We start from the raw sequence: 19,342 nt of genomic DNA, 5'->3' as shown, positions 1-19,342 counted from the left end.
CAAAAATTGTTATTATCCTTCGAAAAGTTCATGTTGAGCTTAGACCTGAAAATTAACTGCAGTAAAACATACTCAATGAACTGTGGTACAAAATCTGGGAAAAAGATGAAAAGTATGTTTTTAAATAACGTTCCCTTGGAAAATATTACTTCTTTCCCTTATCTGGGTATTTTGTTCCATGAACTGGGGGGATGGACAAGTGCAATAAAGGCCAGAACTGTTTTGATCCAAAAAACTATAATGGCCATCAAAATTTTTTTGTAAAAGCTGGGTAATAAACCAATAAGAGAAATCTTGACTATATATAATGCCACATGTACATCTGTAGCCCTCTATGGTGTGGGACTTTGGGGTTTTTCTAATATAGAACCATTACAAATTGTTGAAAATAAATTCTTGGGGGATGTTCTAGCTGTACCGCAGAGCGTTTCAACTTATATTTGTCATATGGAACTGGGCCAACCCCACATATCAGACTTAATTAGAATACAGCCCATTCTCTTGTGGCACAGGGTATGGACTACTAACGAATGTGTAGTTAATCGGGCTGTGATACAGGATATATTAAATATGGAAAATATGGGTACCGTTGACTGGCTAGCATATATTAAACATTTTTTGATTGATATTGGACACCGTGAATATTACGAGGACCCATCCTCCATGGGAAACATACCCAGAAAACATCTGAAAAACTGAGTTTGGACTACCTTGAGGACAAAAGAAGGCGAGAGGAAACCAGTAAAAAGACAGTTGCCTCGCACAATTTAATATTGGCTGGTGTAAAAGTACAGCCCTATTATTGACCCTGTTCATGTCAATTTATGATCGATTTCTCTTAACCCGTTTTAGATTAAATCTTGTTTTTAGACTCTTGTCCTTCCCAGAAATGAATTTATGGTCGCGACATTTACCTACCTGCCCTTGTGATGATTCCTCACCCCAATCTGATATTCACATTTTATTCTTTTGTAAATTTTATATTATACCTCGCAGAAAAGTTTTAATCCCCTTCCTTAAATACATGAATTTAAACAGATGTTGTTTAGCTTTTCTAGAATGTCAGAGAATGGACACAGTTTTAACTGTTGTTGTACTTTCAAGCTTTTTTAAACATGTTCTTAAATTACGAAAAACTATTGGTGTAAATGAAATATAATGAAACCGTGTGTTTTAAAACAGATTTGTATAAAGTGTAATTTTCATGTTGTCACTTTTATGGTTAATGATTTTAACCGAATAAAGTACTTTCTGATTCTGATTCTGAGATAACAGTATATGCACGAGATAATATTGGAATAAGATGGGCAAAACAATCCCTATGTAGGCTTAGAATAACAGTGTCAATATAAAGACACAGCATACTCGCAAGATAGCATGGAACTTCGTTGAGAGTTAATTTTAATGGTGAGATATGTTAGGAGGGGTCACTAGGTGTCATTGATGTAAATTGTCTCTGACACTATAGTTTTGTGGGACTTTGTTGAGAGTTGTTTTTACTGGCATGAAGTATTAGAAGGGACAGTAGGTGGCACTGGGACCTCATTCATTCTTTTGCGGTCTGGAGTCCAATATTTATACCTGGGGCCCACCAGTAGGAGTTTCTAGAGGCTTCCACCGTCATGACGTGTCAGGCATCCCCTTCCTCCTTGCCCTGGGTCCAGCTTGTCTGGAGTCACAAAAGACCAGTGATAACTTCTTTTTGAGAGTGCTCATGCAGAGCCTTTGTGATGTGCAACTGTGATAAGTGACAGCTGCTCCCCCCTCGTTAAGTCAAAGAGGCCTATCCTGCCAGCACCTCGCTTCCAAATGAGCAGAGGAATACCGAAGCACTCAGCGAAGTCCAATGGCCATGCCTTGTGGCCCGTAAAGAAGTACTGCAAGATCAAAGATGTTTGTTGTGATTTATTGTTTCCACAATTATTCACCTTTCTTGCGTCTGAGACGTAAAATCCATTACAGACAGGCAGGCATATGTCATAGAGACTTTTTCAAGGCTGCAAGAGGATATAGAAAGTATCTTACACAATTGTAACAATGACATAGGGATAAGAAATGCAGCTGTTAAGTCACCACCACCAGATAGAACAAGAAGAACACCGTTGTTATCCTGAAGGATACCCTGTGAAGAGCCAAGTGCATCGGGTGAAATCCTAAAACAGATTGTGCCTGATAGTCTGGCCATGCTAAGTTATTGCAACTTGCTGTAAAATCATACTACTCCCCGGATAAAGTCATTGTTGGACTTGGCCCTTTTGGCAGGTTCATCCCTGAACTTTTTGCCTTGAGCTCTGACATGGTGGTAGTGATTTTAGACCTCTGGCACTTTAGCACTGTGTCCAGTGTAGAGTGTGTGCGCTCTCTAAGTGCGTGTGGTGAGATTGGCCTGCCCTCCCACAGGAATGCATGGGGGATATGTGTGTTTGTGGTAATTCGTGGTATGAGAGGAGTGCAGGGTCGAATTTAGTAGGTATGAACTCGTGAGAATAAATGCTGGCAATGGTGTGCACAGATTTATGGTGAGTGGTGGAGAAATGCCACTTTTAGACATTGGCATTGCTGTGTGTCTGCCTGCCTGATGTGAATTGCATGTCTGGCTTGTGAGTGACAGGGACTGGATGGTGTGGGTGGCTCCAGGAGACAGGGTGAGTCAGCCCAGTAATGAATAGAGAGATCTGCATGGGAGGGAGGAGTTGCACCTGTGACCTGAATAGGGCTGTGCCTTCCCTCCACAATGCTGGCTTTACCCCCTGTGGTGCGGCTGGTCACTGAGCCCCCTCCTAACAATAGGGAAGAGGAGCCTGGTAAACAGAGTGCTCCAAAACCAATTGCATCTGGTTTCCCAAGCCCAATGCTGTAACACAAAGGAAATTGTGTTGTGTTTGTTCTTACTTTGTGAGGACACTCTGCCAGGAGGAACCACCGATGCGTGCTGGCTGGCTGCACTTTGCTGGGGTCTCCCCATTACCAAGGATTATTTCTGCCTTTTTGAGGACTTTTGTGGCCTAGCACCTCGTGAGCGCTGTATTTGGGCCGCCTAAGGGGAGAGGGCCATGCCCTGCTGCAGCGCGAGGCTGCGCACGAATCCTGGAGTGTAGGATTCCCCCCGAGCTCCTTATAGAAGCAGGAACCCACCCCACATTTGTGTGTGCTGCCGGCATGTGCCCACCCACAATCATATTTATTTCAAGAGCTGGTGCCCACCCCGCACATCCGCTGTTTCCACATATTAGTACTTTTTAAAAAAAACGAAGCGGGAGCCTACCCCGCTGGTTCTGCCCCCCTGCGTGAGGCCGCAGCCGAGAACACAGAGGATCTACTAGAGGGGCCGCCGCACTGCCTGCGGCGACCTGGAAGCCAGGCAGAGTGGCCTGGTTGTGGGCGGGGCCCTCCACAAGAAGCCGGAAGCAGGCGGGAGCCTACCCCGTGCTCCTGTGAAAAAAGAGAAAGGAAGCGGACGGGAGCCTACCCCGCACTCCGTGGACCAAAAGAAGCGCGAGACCGCCCGACCAGGTGAGGAGGAGCCCAGGGGTGGGAGAGAGACGAGACACATTGTCAATACCTGCCCCCACCCACCGGGACCCAGAGAAATCTGCCAGTGCACCCCCAGTGAGTGAGGGGGGCGGAATGCACCGCCGTGTTGGTGGCGCTCGAGGCACATTGTCAGTGCTTGTGGCATTTTCTCAGCTGCGCCGCAGGGGCTCCCATGAGGAAGGGAGAACCCTGCGGTAGCGGTGGTAGTTCCGGGTCCCAGGAGGGGACACGGGTGAAGTGGAGAGGCAGGGTGTGTTTCTGCAGGGCTCCCGTATGCTGAGGGAGCTTCTGCAGGGTGTCGCATTGGAACCCCGCGCGGCCGCCGAGAGCATTGGAACCCCGCGCGGCCGCAGAGAAGAGTCTCTGTACAGCAGCCCGGGGAGCAAATAAACAAAAGGATGAAAGAGATGGAACTGCTGAAAGCTAGAGTCCTGAGCGGGCCGGAGTGCGGTGTGATGCATCTTGTGTCCAAGGTACGAGCAGCGCTGTGACCCCGCAAGCCACAACGGAGGTTAGCGACTACAGTGAGAGTGAAACGGGGACGACTGCTGCGCTCCTGTGGTGAGAATCGCCTGAAACGCGATCACGGTCTTGAGCGCCCTGCGGACGACAGCGCTTGGAGGCGAAGGGCCTCTGACCTGCTGGTGAGAGGACCCCTCGGTCAGGATCGGGTGCAGATCTGAATCCGCTGTGACTGCTTAACAGGGGTATGGGGCGGCCCTGAATCTTGATGATATGGCTGGATAACAGGGAACTCAGCCGTGAAGCTCCCACCCCCGCTGGTGCTACAGACTGGATGAGTGCTCCCTTATCCAGTGGCGGTGTGGATGTCTGGTGGCCTGCTGCTCTTTTGAACTGGGCGCTGGGTTCCTGCATAAAAGGGCACCCTACTGACAATGCCACCTCAGTGCCCCAGAAGCTCGCCATGGAGAGGGCTTGTGTGTTGCTGGACACAATTGAGTCAGGAGCATAGATCAGCAATAATCTCCAATGCTGCGTCAGGTGCTAAATAACATAGTCATTGGGCCCACCATCTTGTTGGCCGATTCCTGTGTGTACAACTAGCCTTCTTTCAACAGTCTGTCCAAACCTGCCATTGTTTGCCATCAATGCTGCAGTAGTCCTGGAGAAATGTGTCATGGGAGTGCTTTTGTGTGTCCGTCTGTGCGTGTATGAGGGGGTGTGTACGGACGCACGTGTGTGTGTGTGCGCCTGTGCATGTATGAAAGACTATGTTCACATTTCTGTGTGCTTGTGCATGTCTGTGCGTGTGATGGTGTGGACATGTATTTGGGTGTTTTTGTATTAGAGCATGTGATTCTATGTGTGCTTGTGTTTGTGCGAGCAGATGTTTCTGTATGTGTGCTTATGTCTGTGCGTGCGATGTTGTGTGCATGTTTTTGAGTGTCTTTGTATTAGAGCATGGGATTGTATGTGTGCTTATGCGTGTGGATGTTTCTGTATGCATACTTGTATGCATGAGAGTCTGTGCGCACATTTGTGTGTGCTTGTACATCTCTGTGCGTGTGATGGTGTGTGTGTGCATGTATTTGTGTATGTCCTTGGGTATTCTTTTTCTGGAGCATGTGATTGTATGTGTGCTTGTGTTTTTGATAGTTTCTGTATGTGTGCTTGTGTATGTGTGCGTGTCTACGTGTATGAGAGTGCGAGCATATTTGTGTGTACTTGTGCATGTCTGTGCATGTGACAATGTTTGCGTGTGCATGTATTTGGGAGTTTTTGTATTAGAGCATAGAATTTTATATGTGCTTGTGTTATTGGATGTTTTCTATCTATGTGCTTGTGTGCGTGCGTCAGTGAACATATGAGGGTGTTTGCTCAAATTTGTGTGTGCTTGTGCATGTCTGTGCATGTGACGGTGTGTGCATGCTGGATTTGTTATTCTCTGGGGGCTGCTGTCCTGAATACTTACTTTAACTGCCTGATGCCTGACCTTAGGATAGCCACCAGTGTCCCAGTGTACAGTACAGTCCCCTGCCTGACCTCAGGAGGGCTTCCATAGTGGCCCCCTACACGTTGTTTTACTTCCCTGGGACAACAATTGGACAATGACCAGACCTTGAACCTATTCCCTAACCTGCCTACACATCAGGACTTGGAACTTGTGGAACTTACCCCAGACTGTGGAGACCTAGCAATTTGGCTGATGCCCAGTGGAGCTACAATATAGCTAAAGAGGAGATGGGTTGTGGACTCCACCCCCCCTGCCGTCACCTACCCAGCCGGACCTTGGGCAGATTTTCCCCTCGTCTCTACGTCCTATCTTCCTCCTACCCCTTTACCCTATCCCCTTACCCTTCCTTGCTCCATTCACCTTGTCCCCTATGTTCTATAAATGCTTTTCTGGATACTTATGTAACTTTTAACTGATGTAAATTGCAACATTATTGTTCCTCATGTAAAGCGCTCTGATTCCTTCGGGTTTAGCCAGCGCTATATAATGACTCATTAATTAAATTTGTTCCCATTTAGTACTCTTTCTCTCTTTGTCTACATCCTTAGCTCCTATCCTCTCTCCCCTGAATCTCTCATCTTGCTTGCTAGTCTACCTAGCCCCCTGTCCTTTGTCCCCTTTGACTAAGCACTCCTTCTCCCCTTGTTGAGGAACCCGCTGAGAGAGTCCACTGCGCCAAGGCAGCCACTCACAGCTGAGGTATGGTATGGCACCCCTTGCCAAAGCACTTCCTCTGCCCTTTTTGGGGTAGGATCTAGTTTGTAGGCCTTGGAGTCTCAGAGACCCCTTTGAGAGAGTCCACTATGTAAAGGGAACCTCCCGCAACTGAGATAGAGAAGTGATACTACTTCCCCTGGGATCACAGCTTACTGGACTTTGGACGTTGCTATGACTCGTCTACCGGTTTGTGTCCCCGTCGCCCTTCCCCCTCCTCTTTCCATGCTGTGTCCTTCACCCCCCCTCCTCCTTCCCACCTTGATTACCTGTCTACTTCCCCAGTTCCTTCCCCCCTCCTCATAACCTTTCCCCATGCCTGCTTTTCCCCTTACGTATTTGTGCTTATGGTTTATCTTGACCGTACAAGTAACTATGTTGCCATGCTCTAATAACTGTGTAACCTTTGTAACGATGTAACCTGTAACTATGATCGGATGCTCATGTAAAGTGCTCTGATACCTCTGGGTCTAGCCAGCGCTATATAAAACCTTTCAAATAAAAAAATAAAGAAGCGGGCAGCTGCAACGTTTTGGGCCCTTCTCCAGTCTAATTTCCAACGAGAGCCTGTGTTGGCAAGATTTTGTTACAGTTGCCCCGCGTGACAGTGGGCAAATGCAACATTTGGGGCAGAGTTTATTTTCAGAGTCCCAGGGCGGGACTCCCATGTGCACAGGGCCCGTCCTAATTGCTTGTGGGGCATTGTTTTGAGTGCCAGAGGCACAGTGAGTGCCAGGACTGCCAGTGCATTCCCACAGCTGCCCTGCGAAGCGCAGGCAGCTGCAATGTTTGGGTCCATATTTTGTTAGAGTCTCAGTGGGGGACAGAGGGTGCCAGTGCCCATCTTTTTGGATTTCACAGCTGCCCAGCAAGTAGTGGGCAGCTGCCACGTTTAGGCCAGCATTCCTTTGGGGACATCTCTGAATGAGGTAGGAGTGAGATACACTCCTCTGCCCAGTGCAATTGCGCCCTGCGAATTCCGCTGCATTGGCAGCAGCCCTGACATTTGAGACATAGGGCATTTGAGCCCCTGAGAAGGCCAGTTGGCCAGGGGGCCTAATAGGTTTGTAGGGTGCCAGGCCTAGGGTGATTTATGAGTATGAGGTCTATCCTAATGTGTTTATGCCTAATGAGATTGTGTAATGTGTGTATGCCCAAAGTGATGCAGACATAATGTGTTTATTACAGGTGATAATGCTGAGGTCATTATGGTACCAGTAGTTACTGGTTGTTTCATTACTTGTGTTTTACTTACCTGTTCTGATGATTATGACCAGGGCCCGATTGGCCTGGTCCTGTATATAATCCCCTGTGAATATTGCCTAATGCCAGTTGGCACAGTGTATATTATGTGATTATGTTTCTAATGTGTTTATGACAATACAAAGGCTATTTTTTATATTACCTTGTGTGGAGTTCCCTTTGTGGTGTGTCTAGGGTGTTGCTGCTGTGTGTGTGTGTGTGTGTTGCGCAAACGCTTTACACATTGCCTCCGGGATAAGCCTGACTGCTCGTGCCACGCTACCAAAGGGTTGAGCAGGGGTTATCTTTGGCGTGTAACTCCCGTGCCCTGACTAGAGTGGTGGTCTCCGCCTGGCTTTGGCGCAAGCCTTAGCCAACCAGAGGTCCCATTTCTAACATTGGTGGTCAGATGTGAGGATAGGACTTGCGTTTGTGCAGTACCACAGCGACAACTGGTTGCACTACAAACCCTGCATTTAGATAATCACGTGTTTGGGGATTATTGTTTCAGAGTTTTATTTGATTTTTTTCTCCTAAAAGTGTCATTTTTTAATTACGTACCCCTGTTGCAGCTCTTGCACCTAGGTCTCCTGTATTGCACGTGTCTCTGAGCGTCCTGCCAAAATGGAGTATGCCTTTAATTTCTATGGTCTTTTTAGATACAGTATGTGGGAGTTGGTGGGGTTCTGTGAGGAGAGAGACATAGCAGTGAGTGGGTCAGACACCACGTTAAAACGTTGGGAAAACCTGATCCAATGGCAAAAGGACGAATGGGAACGTGAGAGCAATGAGGAGATGAGGGCTCTGGCCGCCCGCCAAGAGGATGGTGGGTCTGAGGGGGGGGGGCCTGTGGAGTTTGAAGAGGAGGAATAAAATGACAGGACCGGGACGCTACTAGATAGTGAGAAGCCCATAGATAGGGAGTCTTTAGCTGGGTCCAGTGTCTGGGGCAGTGCCCCATCCCTTTCCCTATCCCCAGAGGAATGGCTAGATAAGAGGGAAGAAAGGGAGCATCAGCTGGCTTTGTAGAAGCTCAGGTTAGAGCATGCCAAGGAGATAGCGCAGCTAAGTGTGGAGGAGAAAAAGCTAGAGAACTAAAGGGTCTTAGCGCAGGAGAAGATGGCGGAGGCTGAGAGGGCCTTCGCCAGGGAGAAATTAGCTCTGGAGGGTAGATTATCCCCTGAGTGCAGTTGTGGTTTTCTAGATTCACCAGTGAGGGTGGGGTCCAGTGGTGGCAGAAATATGGAGTCCAGTGCAGAAAGTCCCATTCCCAGTTCCCAAAGTATGGTACCTTGTTCCCAAGAAGAGGAGTACAGGTTGAAATTCTGGGGCAGTAAGAAACTGTCTCACCAGTTTTGGGGGTAGTTTGCAGATGAATGTTATGATGCACTGGTTGATTGGGTGACGGTTAACCCGGAACATGATTTTTAGGGACTGATCAATATGGTTATCAAAGAGCACATGCTCAGTCGTTGTTTGACAGGTTTGTGCCAACTCCTGTTGGAGTGTGAATCCTTTAATCCTTGGGAACTTGCACAGGAGGCACACTTCTGGGTGAGTGCCCAAAGTTCTGCCAAGGCATTGGAGAGTGATTCCAAAAGTAGTGGCTTTGGTATCTTCCCTGTGTGGGGGAAGAGGTTCAGTGTAGCCCAGCTAGGTCCCAGTGTAGTGGGAGGGGTGTAGGGGCTCACGTCCTGTCTCAGTGGAGTAGGAGTTAGTGTGGGACTGTGTGTCCCCAGTTGCCCGAAACCCAGTCTCGGGCCTGGAGGGATCCCTAAGGGAACACCAGGTTGAGGGCCTAGGCTGTATTAGGAAGCCATTTGAGGGGGATCTCCTAATGTTAGGAGACCCTGGTACGTCTGTAAACAGAGCTCCAGTGGTTGTGGTGTCTGGCAGTCTCGCTCCAGTTGGGAGGGTGCAGAAGTCCGGATTCAGGGGTGAGAGGGGGATGGGTTCCCCAGTGGAAGAACCAGGGGCCAGCCAGAAGGGCTGAGTCACCGATGAATGGCAATGGTGACACCACTTATGTCCTGGGGGATCTTCGCACGCTGTCAGATGAACAGGGGTCGGGAGATCTCAGCCAGGCAGACTTTCACACGACACATGAGTCATGTGTTACCCTCATGGGGTTGAGGCTGTGTGCGCCCCCAGAAGTCCTGTTGTACCAGGCAAGTGTTCAACCGCAGGGGTTGGTCCCTGGGTTGGGAGGACAGGTTCAGGATCTGCCTGACCTGGACGGAGGGACATCTGTAACCAGTGTCGTGACCGGTTTGGCTTTCAGGGGTACCGCTCCAGTTGGGAGGGTGCAGAACTCTGGAAAGGGGTGCAGAGGGAGGAACCCCACGCCTCTGACCCCGGTGCAACCTGAGGGTTTAGACCCTAGGTTGGGAGGCCAGTTGCTGGACAGAGGTCCTGAACTGGTGAGCGAGTTGTGTTCTAAGGGTACCTCTCAAAGGAGCAGAGTGCAGAACCCTAGGAGGAGAGGTAGGAGGAGGAGAGCCTCGGCCGTGACTTCTGGTCAACCTGAGGGTGAGGACCCTAGGCTGGAGGATTAGTGGCTGTCTAGAACTGCCCTTATGAGGGGAAGAGTGGAGAATGGGTACTATGTGCCAGGGTAGTCTGTGGATGGGCAAGGACCAGTGGCATCTGGGTGGCATAGGGCCTGGTCCTGTCCACAGACTGCTAGGGAGTACCAGTGGGGTAGCCTAGTTGGTCCTGAGAGCTTTTGCAAAGGGTACCACATGGGTTCACAGTGGCGTAGAACGGGAGGGTGTCCTAAGACCAACAGAAACACATTCAGCAAAAATTGGAAGGGTGAAGGCACCAGCTTGCGGGTGACCCTGTAGAGAGGGCCATGTCTAACAAATTCAATAGCTGTTTTCTTCAAGTGAAACTAACAAGCTTATTCTTGCAGTAGTAGCATCGATCCTTCATAAGTGACTTCCAAGGTATATCATCGCTAGGGACGTAAACGCTGGAGAGATGAGTTAAAGGCCGGCGTAGAATGTTGAGTTCTGACGTACACGCAGTGTAATCAAGACATGTTCAACTACTCTCCGTGTGTGGCTTGGTTATTGGTGAGTACCTGGGCTGGAAGGAAGCTATAACTGGTGACAAGATAGGGGATACGAAGCCCTTACACTAAAAGCGCTCTTCCGGAGAGTTTGCCGTTGTCCAGCACACTGCTCGTGCGTGCCACATGTGCCTCAGTTGAAGTGCAGAATCGATGCTGGCACTGGTGGAGTCTCAGCACAGTGCCAGCCTGCATAAAATGCTTAAAGATAAAGATATCGACACTGAAAGTCTACATGTCGCTGGAACTGAATGAAACAGCTTCTAATAGAATATATGGCACCATTACGCAAATTAATACGACTACGCTATGTGGAGTAAGAAAACTAAAGGCGGACAAGGAAAGCACATAGAAATAGTTCAGTTCACATTACACTGAAATTCACATGCTATGAAGCAGAGATTAACCAGGTGTTTGTGAAGAAACATTTAAGCACAAAATCGACCAGTGTTATCTGCTTTCATGTACTTGTAGTGTACAAAGATGTATCTCCTTGTCTAAACCATCAACAAATCATCGTCTCACAACATGCTGGAGAGCAGTCCCAGAAAGTGGGTCGGGTTGGGTTTGCCTAGTTTCCACAGACGAAGCGGCCCACCACCAAAGCTGCTGCCTAAGAGGCCCCGAACAACTCCTTAGACAGCCATAACATACAGTGCTTCGATGGAAAGCCAGGACGAGATCCAAGCTCCAAAAGCCATTGAGGCTGATCCCGAAGCCAGCACATCACGAGGCGCTAGAGAAGCGCTGTCTGATCAAGTTCCACAGGAAGTGCCTGAGAGACCACTACTGTCCTCTACTGTATATACGGCTGCTGCATTCTTAAAACCGCCAACTGCATTTGATAGTGCAAAAAAACTGAATATTGGCAATAGATGGATGGATAGAGACTTTTGAAGACTTCATAGATGCAATAGATGAAAAAGAGTATAAAGTACCTTGAGAAACATGACCGATGAAGGAGTGAAAGTAACCATGAAAAAGAATTTACAAGGTGAAAAGACATATGATCAAATCAAAAAGGCCTTTAATGTCAAGTTTAAGCCAGTGACAAATGTGAGTTATAAAAGATACATATTCATCCAAGAATGCCAGAGACCAGGTAAGACCATTGATGAGTTTGTTGAAAGACTGGATGTTTGGTAAAGCACTGTAAATTCAATTAATTTATGATGAGGAGGCTACCCTCTTCAGAGTGCTCAATGGATGTCTGTCGTATGCATTTCAACGACGAATGCTGATGGAAACTGAGCTTGTATCAAGTCCTCAAGGCTGCTTGTGCTGACAAGTGGGCTTATCGTCTGATTGACATGGAGGCCGTAGGCACCCAAAGTACGTCGGTCATGAACATGAAAAGTCAGCCAAGGTACAAGGCCGAGGGACACACGGATCTGTCTTCACAGAAAAAGAAAATGTGTTACAGATATGGACTGTCATTTCCACACGAAGGTAAATATCCCGCCATTGGACAGATATGCATAGACTGTGGTAAAGCGAATCATTTTGTGATGACTTACAACGTGAAGATAAAAGTAAGTGCAATGCAGTGTGAAGACAAAATGGCCGACCAAACGCTACATCAGTGAATTTCAACGTACTCACACAAGGCTTAGCGGTCACACCAATTGAGGCAAATCGACGCAAAATGAAGTTGATAATCGTCTAAATCGTTGAGAAAGAAATCCTCCGTGTCTGTTTACAATGAAAGCGATACAAAAGGGGATGATGGACGGAGCATTTGAGCAAATCAAACACTCACCCCCAGTCAACTGATCTGGGTTTAATCCATCACCATTCTTTAGCCCACTCAGCCACCCCAGTTCAGACATGGCTATATGCAAATCAGTCTGACCCTGTGCCTCATGGGAACAGTCCAGCCCGAACAAGCCTTCCCTGGACCGTTTCCGGTCCAGGGAAGGCATGGCTTGGCAGTTCGGGCTGGACTGTTCCCATGAGGCACAGGGTCAGACTGATTTGCATATAGCCATGTCTGAACTGGGGTGGCAGAGTGGGCTAAAGAACGGTGATGGATCAAACCCAGATCTTTTGACTGGGTGTGAGTGTTTGATTGGTTCAGATGCTCCGCCCATCACCACCCCCTTTTGTACCGCTTTGGCCGCCATAAGTGTGGCAGGGTATACTCAGACGTGAGTCCCTTGCTCACTTTGCCACTGGATTCAAGCAAGCCGGGCTGAAGATGGCTGGAATGCCAGAAACCGGTCCTCGGAAGCTTGTTTCCGGTCCAGGGAAGGCATGGCTTGGCAGTTCGGGCTGGACTGTTCCCATGATGCACAGGGTCAGACTGATTTGCATATAGCCATGTCTGAACTGGGGTGGCAGAGTGGGCTAAAGAACGGTGATGGATCAAACCCAGATCTTTTGACTGGGTGTGAGTATTTGATTGGTTCAGATGCTCCGCCCATCACCACCCCCTTTTGTACCGCTTTGGCCGCCATAAGTGTGGCAGGGTATGCTCAGACGTGAGTCCCTTGCTCACTTTGCCACTGGATTCAAGCAAGCCGGGCTGAAGACGTCTGGAATGCCAGAAACCGGTCCTCTGAAGCTTGTTTCCGGTCCAGGGAAGGCATGGCTTGGCAGTTCGGGCTGGACTGTTCCCATGAGGCAGAGTGTCAGACTGATTTGCATATAGCCATGTCTGAACTGGGGTGGCAGAGTGGGCTAAAGAACGGTGATGGATCAAACCCAGATCTTTTGACTGGGTGTGAGTGTTTGATTGGTTTGGATGCTCCGTCCATCACCACCCCCTTTAGTACAGCCCAGTAGGGTTAGACACAATCCTTGCAAAGCACAAGGGACCGCCAAATTCCGCGAGACATATCGTGGTATGTGCCGTTAAGAGCCTGTAACAACATGAACGTGCATACTCGCACCCGGAGAAAGAAAGTTTGCCACTGGTTTTGCCTTGTGAATAATTTCCATGTGTTTGTGTATGGAAAGCCCTTCACATTAGTGGCTGATCACCAAGCATTGTTAATGGTATTTGGCACTCCTACAGCAAAAGCGCCTCCTAGAATTGAGCGTTGTGGACCTAGTATTCTAAACCTCTCACTAATGACAGCAAGTATATGAAGTTCAGAAATGTAAGAGATGAACTTTCAGTATCGCAGGAAGGCCTCATTCTGCAAGTTACACGGATTGTTATTCACCAAAGTCTCTGACAACAAGTAGTAGAATTTGCCCAAGAAGGAGATCGAGGAATAGTTGCCACTAAGAGAGCTGTCTGTGATCGAGTCCGGTGTCCGTATCTTGACGAAAGGGTCAAAAAAGAATTGAAGACTTGTCACATATGCAACTGTCTTTCATCTCAAGTTAGTCAGCAACCTTTGATTATGTCAGAATTGCCACATCATGCTTGGGAGAGAACTGCTATTGATTTTTTTATGGCCCTCTGGATAATGGCCATCATCTTCTAGTTACTGTTGATCAATACTTCCATTTTTCATTGGTAGAAGACCTTTCATCCACTACACATGAGCAGGGTTATTCAAAACCTAGATGGCATCTTTGCAACATGACATGTACTTGCAATCTTAAAATCTGACAACGACCCACCTTTTAATAGTCGAGAATTAAAAAACTTTCTAAATCACCTCAATACAAAGCATTAAAAAGCACTCCCTTTTGACCCTAGGCCAATGGTCTGGTAGAACGCCTCATGAGTACTCTAAAAAAAGCTGTTCAGCATTCTGCATTGGGGAAGCTTGACCTCGAAGGTGTTTTGAACATTATTCTTTGAGGTTACCGTTTGACGCCCTCACTCAACCACAAAGAAACCCCTGAAACTATCATGTTTGTAAGAGCCATGACAACCAATCTTTCCCAATGGGAGGGGCTGGGTGTGACAGGGGATACTTCTGCATTCATCTGCATGCTGATAGTCTTCTTGGGCTGGGAGAGAGGCGATTCACACTTACATTTGAATAGGTTGTGTCCTGCCCGCACTCAAGTGCTGATTTACCCCCTACTGATCGTCTGGCGCAAGGAATGGGCTACAAGGGATTGTTGCACACTTCTGATGGTTCATTTGAAGTCACCAGTTCATCAAAGACATTTTTGAGTATATGTACTGGAGCTCTGAGCCCATGTTTTTAGACGCTGCTTGGGACTTGTAGGCAAACACTGTTGGCTCTACAAACTGCTCATTGCCATGAGAACTGCTGTGCTGCCAGGAGCAACCACCATTTCGACTACCTGCCTTGTTGTGTTGACCTGCTGCTGCTGGGCTGCAGGAGGGACTACCAATCTGCAACCTAACTGTATGTGCTGTCTGCTGCCTGCCACCTCCCTTTGTGCCCCGAAGTGCTCTCCAAGGGTTTGTTTGCTTGTCCCCTGTTCTCTTGAGATCTCAGGGCCATCAAAGACCTTGTTGCCTCTTTTCTCCAAGACTTCTGCTGGGTGAGCCCATTTTACAAGGGCTAGCATGTCGCCAGTGCTCCCTTCCACACCAAGGTAAAACTTTGTGCATTACAGGACAGTGCACCATGGGCCTACATTGCAGCACTCTGACCAGGGGAGTGCCTCTGTGCATTCTAGGGAAGTGCTCCATGTTTTACAAACCAGCATGTGGTGAGCGTTTTTTTCTAGCGAGAACAGCGTTGTTTCACCTTGAGGCGTTACCAGAGAAACAAACACGTCCTTGAGCCAGCGTGCTCACTGCAGCTGAATTGTATTGTGAACCTCGCCCCGGAGTCTGGCAAGATATCGCCATTGTCAGATGCCACCAAGAATAAACTAGTGTGTCCCCTCTGGTCGTGAGACTCGAGGAACAGCCCCCTGAAGACTTGCTCTGAGGTGATACAGTGCTGCGTCCAAGGCTGCAGAGCTACAGGAACTGCACACAGCCTTCAAGGCAGGCCTTTCGATGACTCGTTGTTCCGTAACATGTGGCAGGACAGCATTCTGAGGCTCATTCCAGCCAGCCTCGCCCTCTGGTTTTAACGAGTATACTACACAAAGCTCTCAATGTCTGGGCCCCACTCCCGAGACATGACAACATTGTTAGCAAGTTACAGATGCCCTGAGGACAGTGACCCTGCACCCACAAAGGTACTGTGCGGTGGGTTGGGTCGAGCAGAGTGGTAAAGCCGCCCTGCTCTCCTTCACGGGTGGCTTGGTTTCCCTTGGGCAAAGAGACGCGATTCAAGCGGCCCCGGCGGGCTCCAAATTCTCAAAAGCGTGAGGGGCATTTCTTGTTCAGCATTGTCTCTGCTCTGGAGATGACCTCAAGAATGGCGCAGGGTCGTCCATAGAGGAGAACTGCTGGAAGACTCAAGCTCAATTACTGTTCAGCGTTTATTAGGTGCTCCTGCGCCCTGTGTTTGGTTTCTTCAGTTACCATATGAAGTGTAATAAGAGCGCAAGTGCGCTGTGACCTATGTTTTCATAGTAATTTGTGTTTTTCTCTGACAAACCTGCATTATTTGCACCAACGGTGTGATTTAAGTCATTTTGGTCTTGTTTGATGTACAATATAGAATCAATTTTTACTTAATCCTGCATGGATTTTCTTTTGTGGTTTACTCACTGTGTTGCTGCGTGAGTGTGTTACACAAATGCTCTGCACATTGTCTCTTTAAACTAGCCTGACTGCTCTGCGCCAAGCTACCAGAGGGTGAGCGCAGATTATCTCAGGTGTGTATCTGGCTTACCCTGACTAGAGTGTTGGGTTCTGCCTGGCTTCGGTGCCTACCCTAGCCAACCAGAAACCCCATGTCCAACAGTGGTTCTTGTGAATCACTTGATTTCCCAGCATGCTCCTGCTGCAGGACCAGGTCAACGCACTTTGTGTAGGAGGACTAGCCTCCATTTGTATCTCAAAGGGAAGTGTGACTCTTTTTCATAGAACATAAATTTTTTCCCTGAATTGTAACTGTTCACTTCTCCATATTATACCAATGCAGCTTTTTCAAGAAATATGTTCTTCATGTAATTTTCAATGTTTTTCTATTTTGCAGAACAACAATCACCTCTAGAAAGTATGAATGCAAAAGAAAGCCATAAAGGTTCCGGAGGAAAGATGAATTTTACTCAAAATATCGACTTAAAAAAACGGCGCAGAATGCACATGAGGGAGAAACGCTTTGCTTGTAATGTGTGTGACAAAGGATTTATCAATGAGGCACTTCTTGTGAGGCACAAAAAAGGACACACCAGCCTTAGGCCATATCCCTGCGAAACGTGTAAAGAGTGTTTCACTCAAAAGGCAACTTTTTTACAGAATCAAAGAACACACACTGGAGAGAGGCCTTATCACTGCACCGTGTGTTCCAAGCGCTTTGCTAATAAGAAAGGCCTTGTACGGCATCAAAGTGTACACACAGGAGAGAGGCCTTATCACTGTACTATATGTGCCAAAAGCTTCACTCAAAAGCAAATTCTTCTTCAGCATCAACGCATACACACCGGAGAGCGACCTCATCACTGCACTGTGTGTTCAAAGCGCTTTTCTCAAAAGGGAGACCTCGTACGACATCAAAGTGTACACACAGGAGAGAGACTTCATCATTGCACTGTGTGTGAGAAGCGCTTTTCTCGTAAGTCGACCCTTGTACTACATCAAAGAACACACACAGGAGAGAGACCTCATCGCTGCACTGTGTGTTCCAAAACCTTTTCTGAGAAGGCAACCCTTGCACTGCATCAAAGAACTCACACAGGAGAGCGGCCTTATCACTGCACTCTGTGTTCCAAGCGCTTTGCTTATAAGGGATCCCTTGTACATCATCAAAAAACACACACAGGAGAAAAGCCTTTTCACTGCACTGTGTGCGAGAAGAGCTTCAATCTAAAGGCAAATCTACGAACGCACCAACTAATACACACCGGAGAGAGACCTTATCACTGCACTGTGTGTTCAAAGCGCTTTTCCCAGAATGGAAGCCTTGTACGGCATCAAATCGTACACACAGGAGAGAAGCCTTATCACTGCACTGAGTGTGAGAAGAGCTTCAATCTAAAGGCAAATCTACGAACGCACCAACTAATACACACCGGAGAGAGACCTTATCACTGCACTGTGTGTTCAAAGCGCTTTGCTTATAAGAGATCCCTTGTACATCATCAAAAAACACACACAGGAGAAAATCCTTTTCACTGCACTGTGTGCGAGAAGAGCTTCAATCAAAAGGCAAATCTACGAACGCACCAACTAATACACACCGGAGAGAGACCTTATCACTGCACTGTGTGTTCAAAGCACTTTTCCCAGAATGGAAGCCTTGTACGGCATCAAATCGTACACACAGGAGAGAAGCCTTATCACTGCACTGAGTGTTCCTAGCGCTTTGCTTATCAGGGATCCCTTTTACGGCATCAAAGCTTACACACATGAGAGAAGCCTTTTCACTGCACTGTGTGCGAGAAAAACTTAAATCAAAAGTCAAGTCTCATAACACCAAACACACCGGAGAGAGACCTTATCACTGCACTGTATGTTCAAAGCGCTTTTCCCAGAACGGAAGCCTTGTACGGCATCAAAGCGTACACACATGAGAGAAGCCTTATTGCTGCACTGTGTGTTCCAAGCGCTTTGCTTATCAGGGATCCCTCGTACAGCATCAAAGCGTACACACACGAGAGAAGCCTTTTCACTGCACTGTGTGCGAGAAGAGCTTAAATCAAAAGTCAAGTCTCATAACACCAAACACACTGGAGAGAAACCTTATCACTGCAAAGTGTCTTCCAAGCGCTTTTCTCAGAAAGAAAGGCGATGTATGGCATCAAAGTGCACACACAGGAAAGAGGCCTTATCACTGCACAGTGTGTGAGAAGAGCTTTACTGGTAAGGCACATATGCAACGGCACCAAATAATACACACTAAACTGAACCCTATCACTGCACAGTTTATGCCAGGAACTTCGCTCAAAATGAATGTTTCTACAACACCAGTTAACACAAACAAGATAGATCCATTTTCACTGTAACAATCTTATGTCCTGCTTACCCCAAAGTAAGTTTTACTGGAATGTTGTAATTTAGCGAGGGCTTATAGTAAAAAATGCTTAATGGCCAGTGTTCCCTGTAGGGTAAGTGCATGTAGTGTAATAACCACGAGTGCGCAAACTCCGTTGCGAAGCGCATACACTTCACACATCACTGAGGCACCATTTGCAGCTCTTGCTATTAAAAAGCGAGCAGCGTGGAAAAAAAGATCTCTTGCGTGAAGAAGCACAGAGAGCAGATCTTGGGCCTAGCAACATACCACAGCAGAAGAGGAGAGAACATTGCAGCGTGCCTCTTAAACGGCAGGTATCGGGTTGCAGAGGTTCACAAGTTGTGCAGCATCTTTCTTCTTCGCATGCCGTTTGCTGCACTAGTTTCTGAGAGAGGCTGCAGAGCTTTACAGGCAGCTGTGGCTCTCTGGGCGTAATCCGTCCCTTTCAGATTAATTTATTTTAAAAGGCCACACACTAATTAGCATTGTTCGGTATTTAAGGGCATGATTTGCGGCATACTGATGTTTAAGTCCCAGCTAAAAGTGTTCAAAAAGCAAGCACTCGGTGCATAATGGTATGCCTGTGCTAAAAGTATTTAGAGAAGTAATTTCTGACCCTGCCGCAAGCATGCTTAGTCATATGTGCCCCCAGTGAGGCAGCATCATTAAGATGAGCCATTTTCCCGTCCTAGACCTGGGCTCTGTAATTGCAGCTCTGGTCATCTGTGAAGCGTGATTGCGAGCAGCCGTACAAGAATGTAAGGAGATATGATTGGTAACCAATCACATCCTTCTGTTATTTCTTTATAAATGTTCTGAGGCTTTCTCACTGCCAGTTGTTTCTATTGT

General features: G+C 47.6%; 1 protein-coding gene across 1 annotated transcript in view; it reads left to right on the top strand.

The window, feature by feature from the left end:
* LOC144758603 (uncharacterized) overlaps nucleotides 1–19,023 on the top strand; it is a 49,629-nt gene extending 30,606 nt beyond the window's left edge. Inside the window, 2 exon segments of the mRNA XM_078646437.1 lie at nucleotides 16,514–17,885; nucleotides 17,963–19,023. Of these exon segments, the coding sequence (XP_078502563.1) occupies nucleotides 16,514–17,885; nucleotides 17,963–18,482 (1,892 nt within the window). The 3' untranslated portion in view covers nucleotides 18,483–19,023.
* Nucleotides 19,024–19,342: the final 319 nt, after the last annotated feature.

The sequence above is a fragment of the Lissotriton helveticus genome, chromosome 1_1 (assembly GCF_964261635.1).
Source record: "Lissotriton helveticus chromosome 1_1, aLisHel1.1, whole genome shotgun sequence".
Lineage (NCBI taxonomy): Eukaryota > Metazoa > Chordata > Amphibia > Caudata > Salamandridae > Lissotriton > Lissotriton helveticus.
This window is presented reverse-complemented; position numbering and strand designations above follow the sequence as displayed.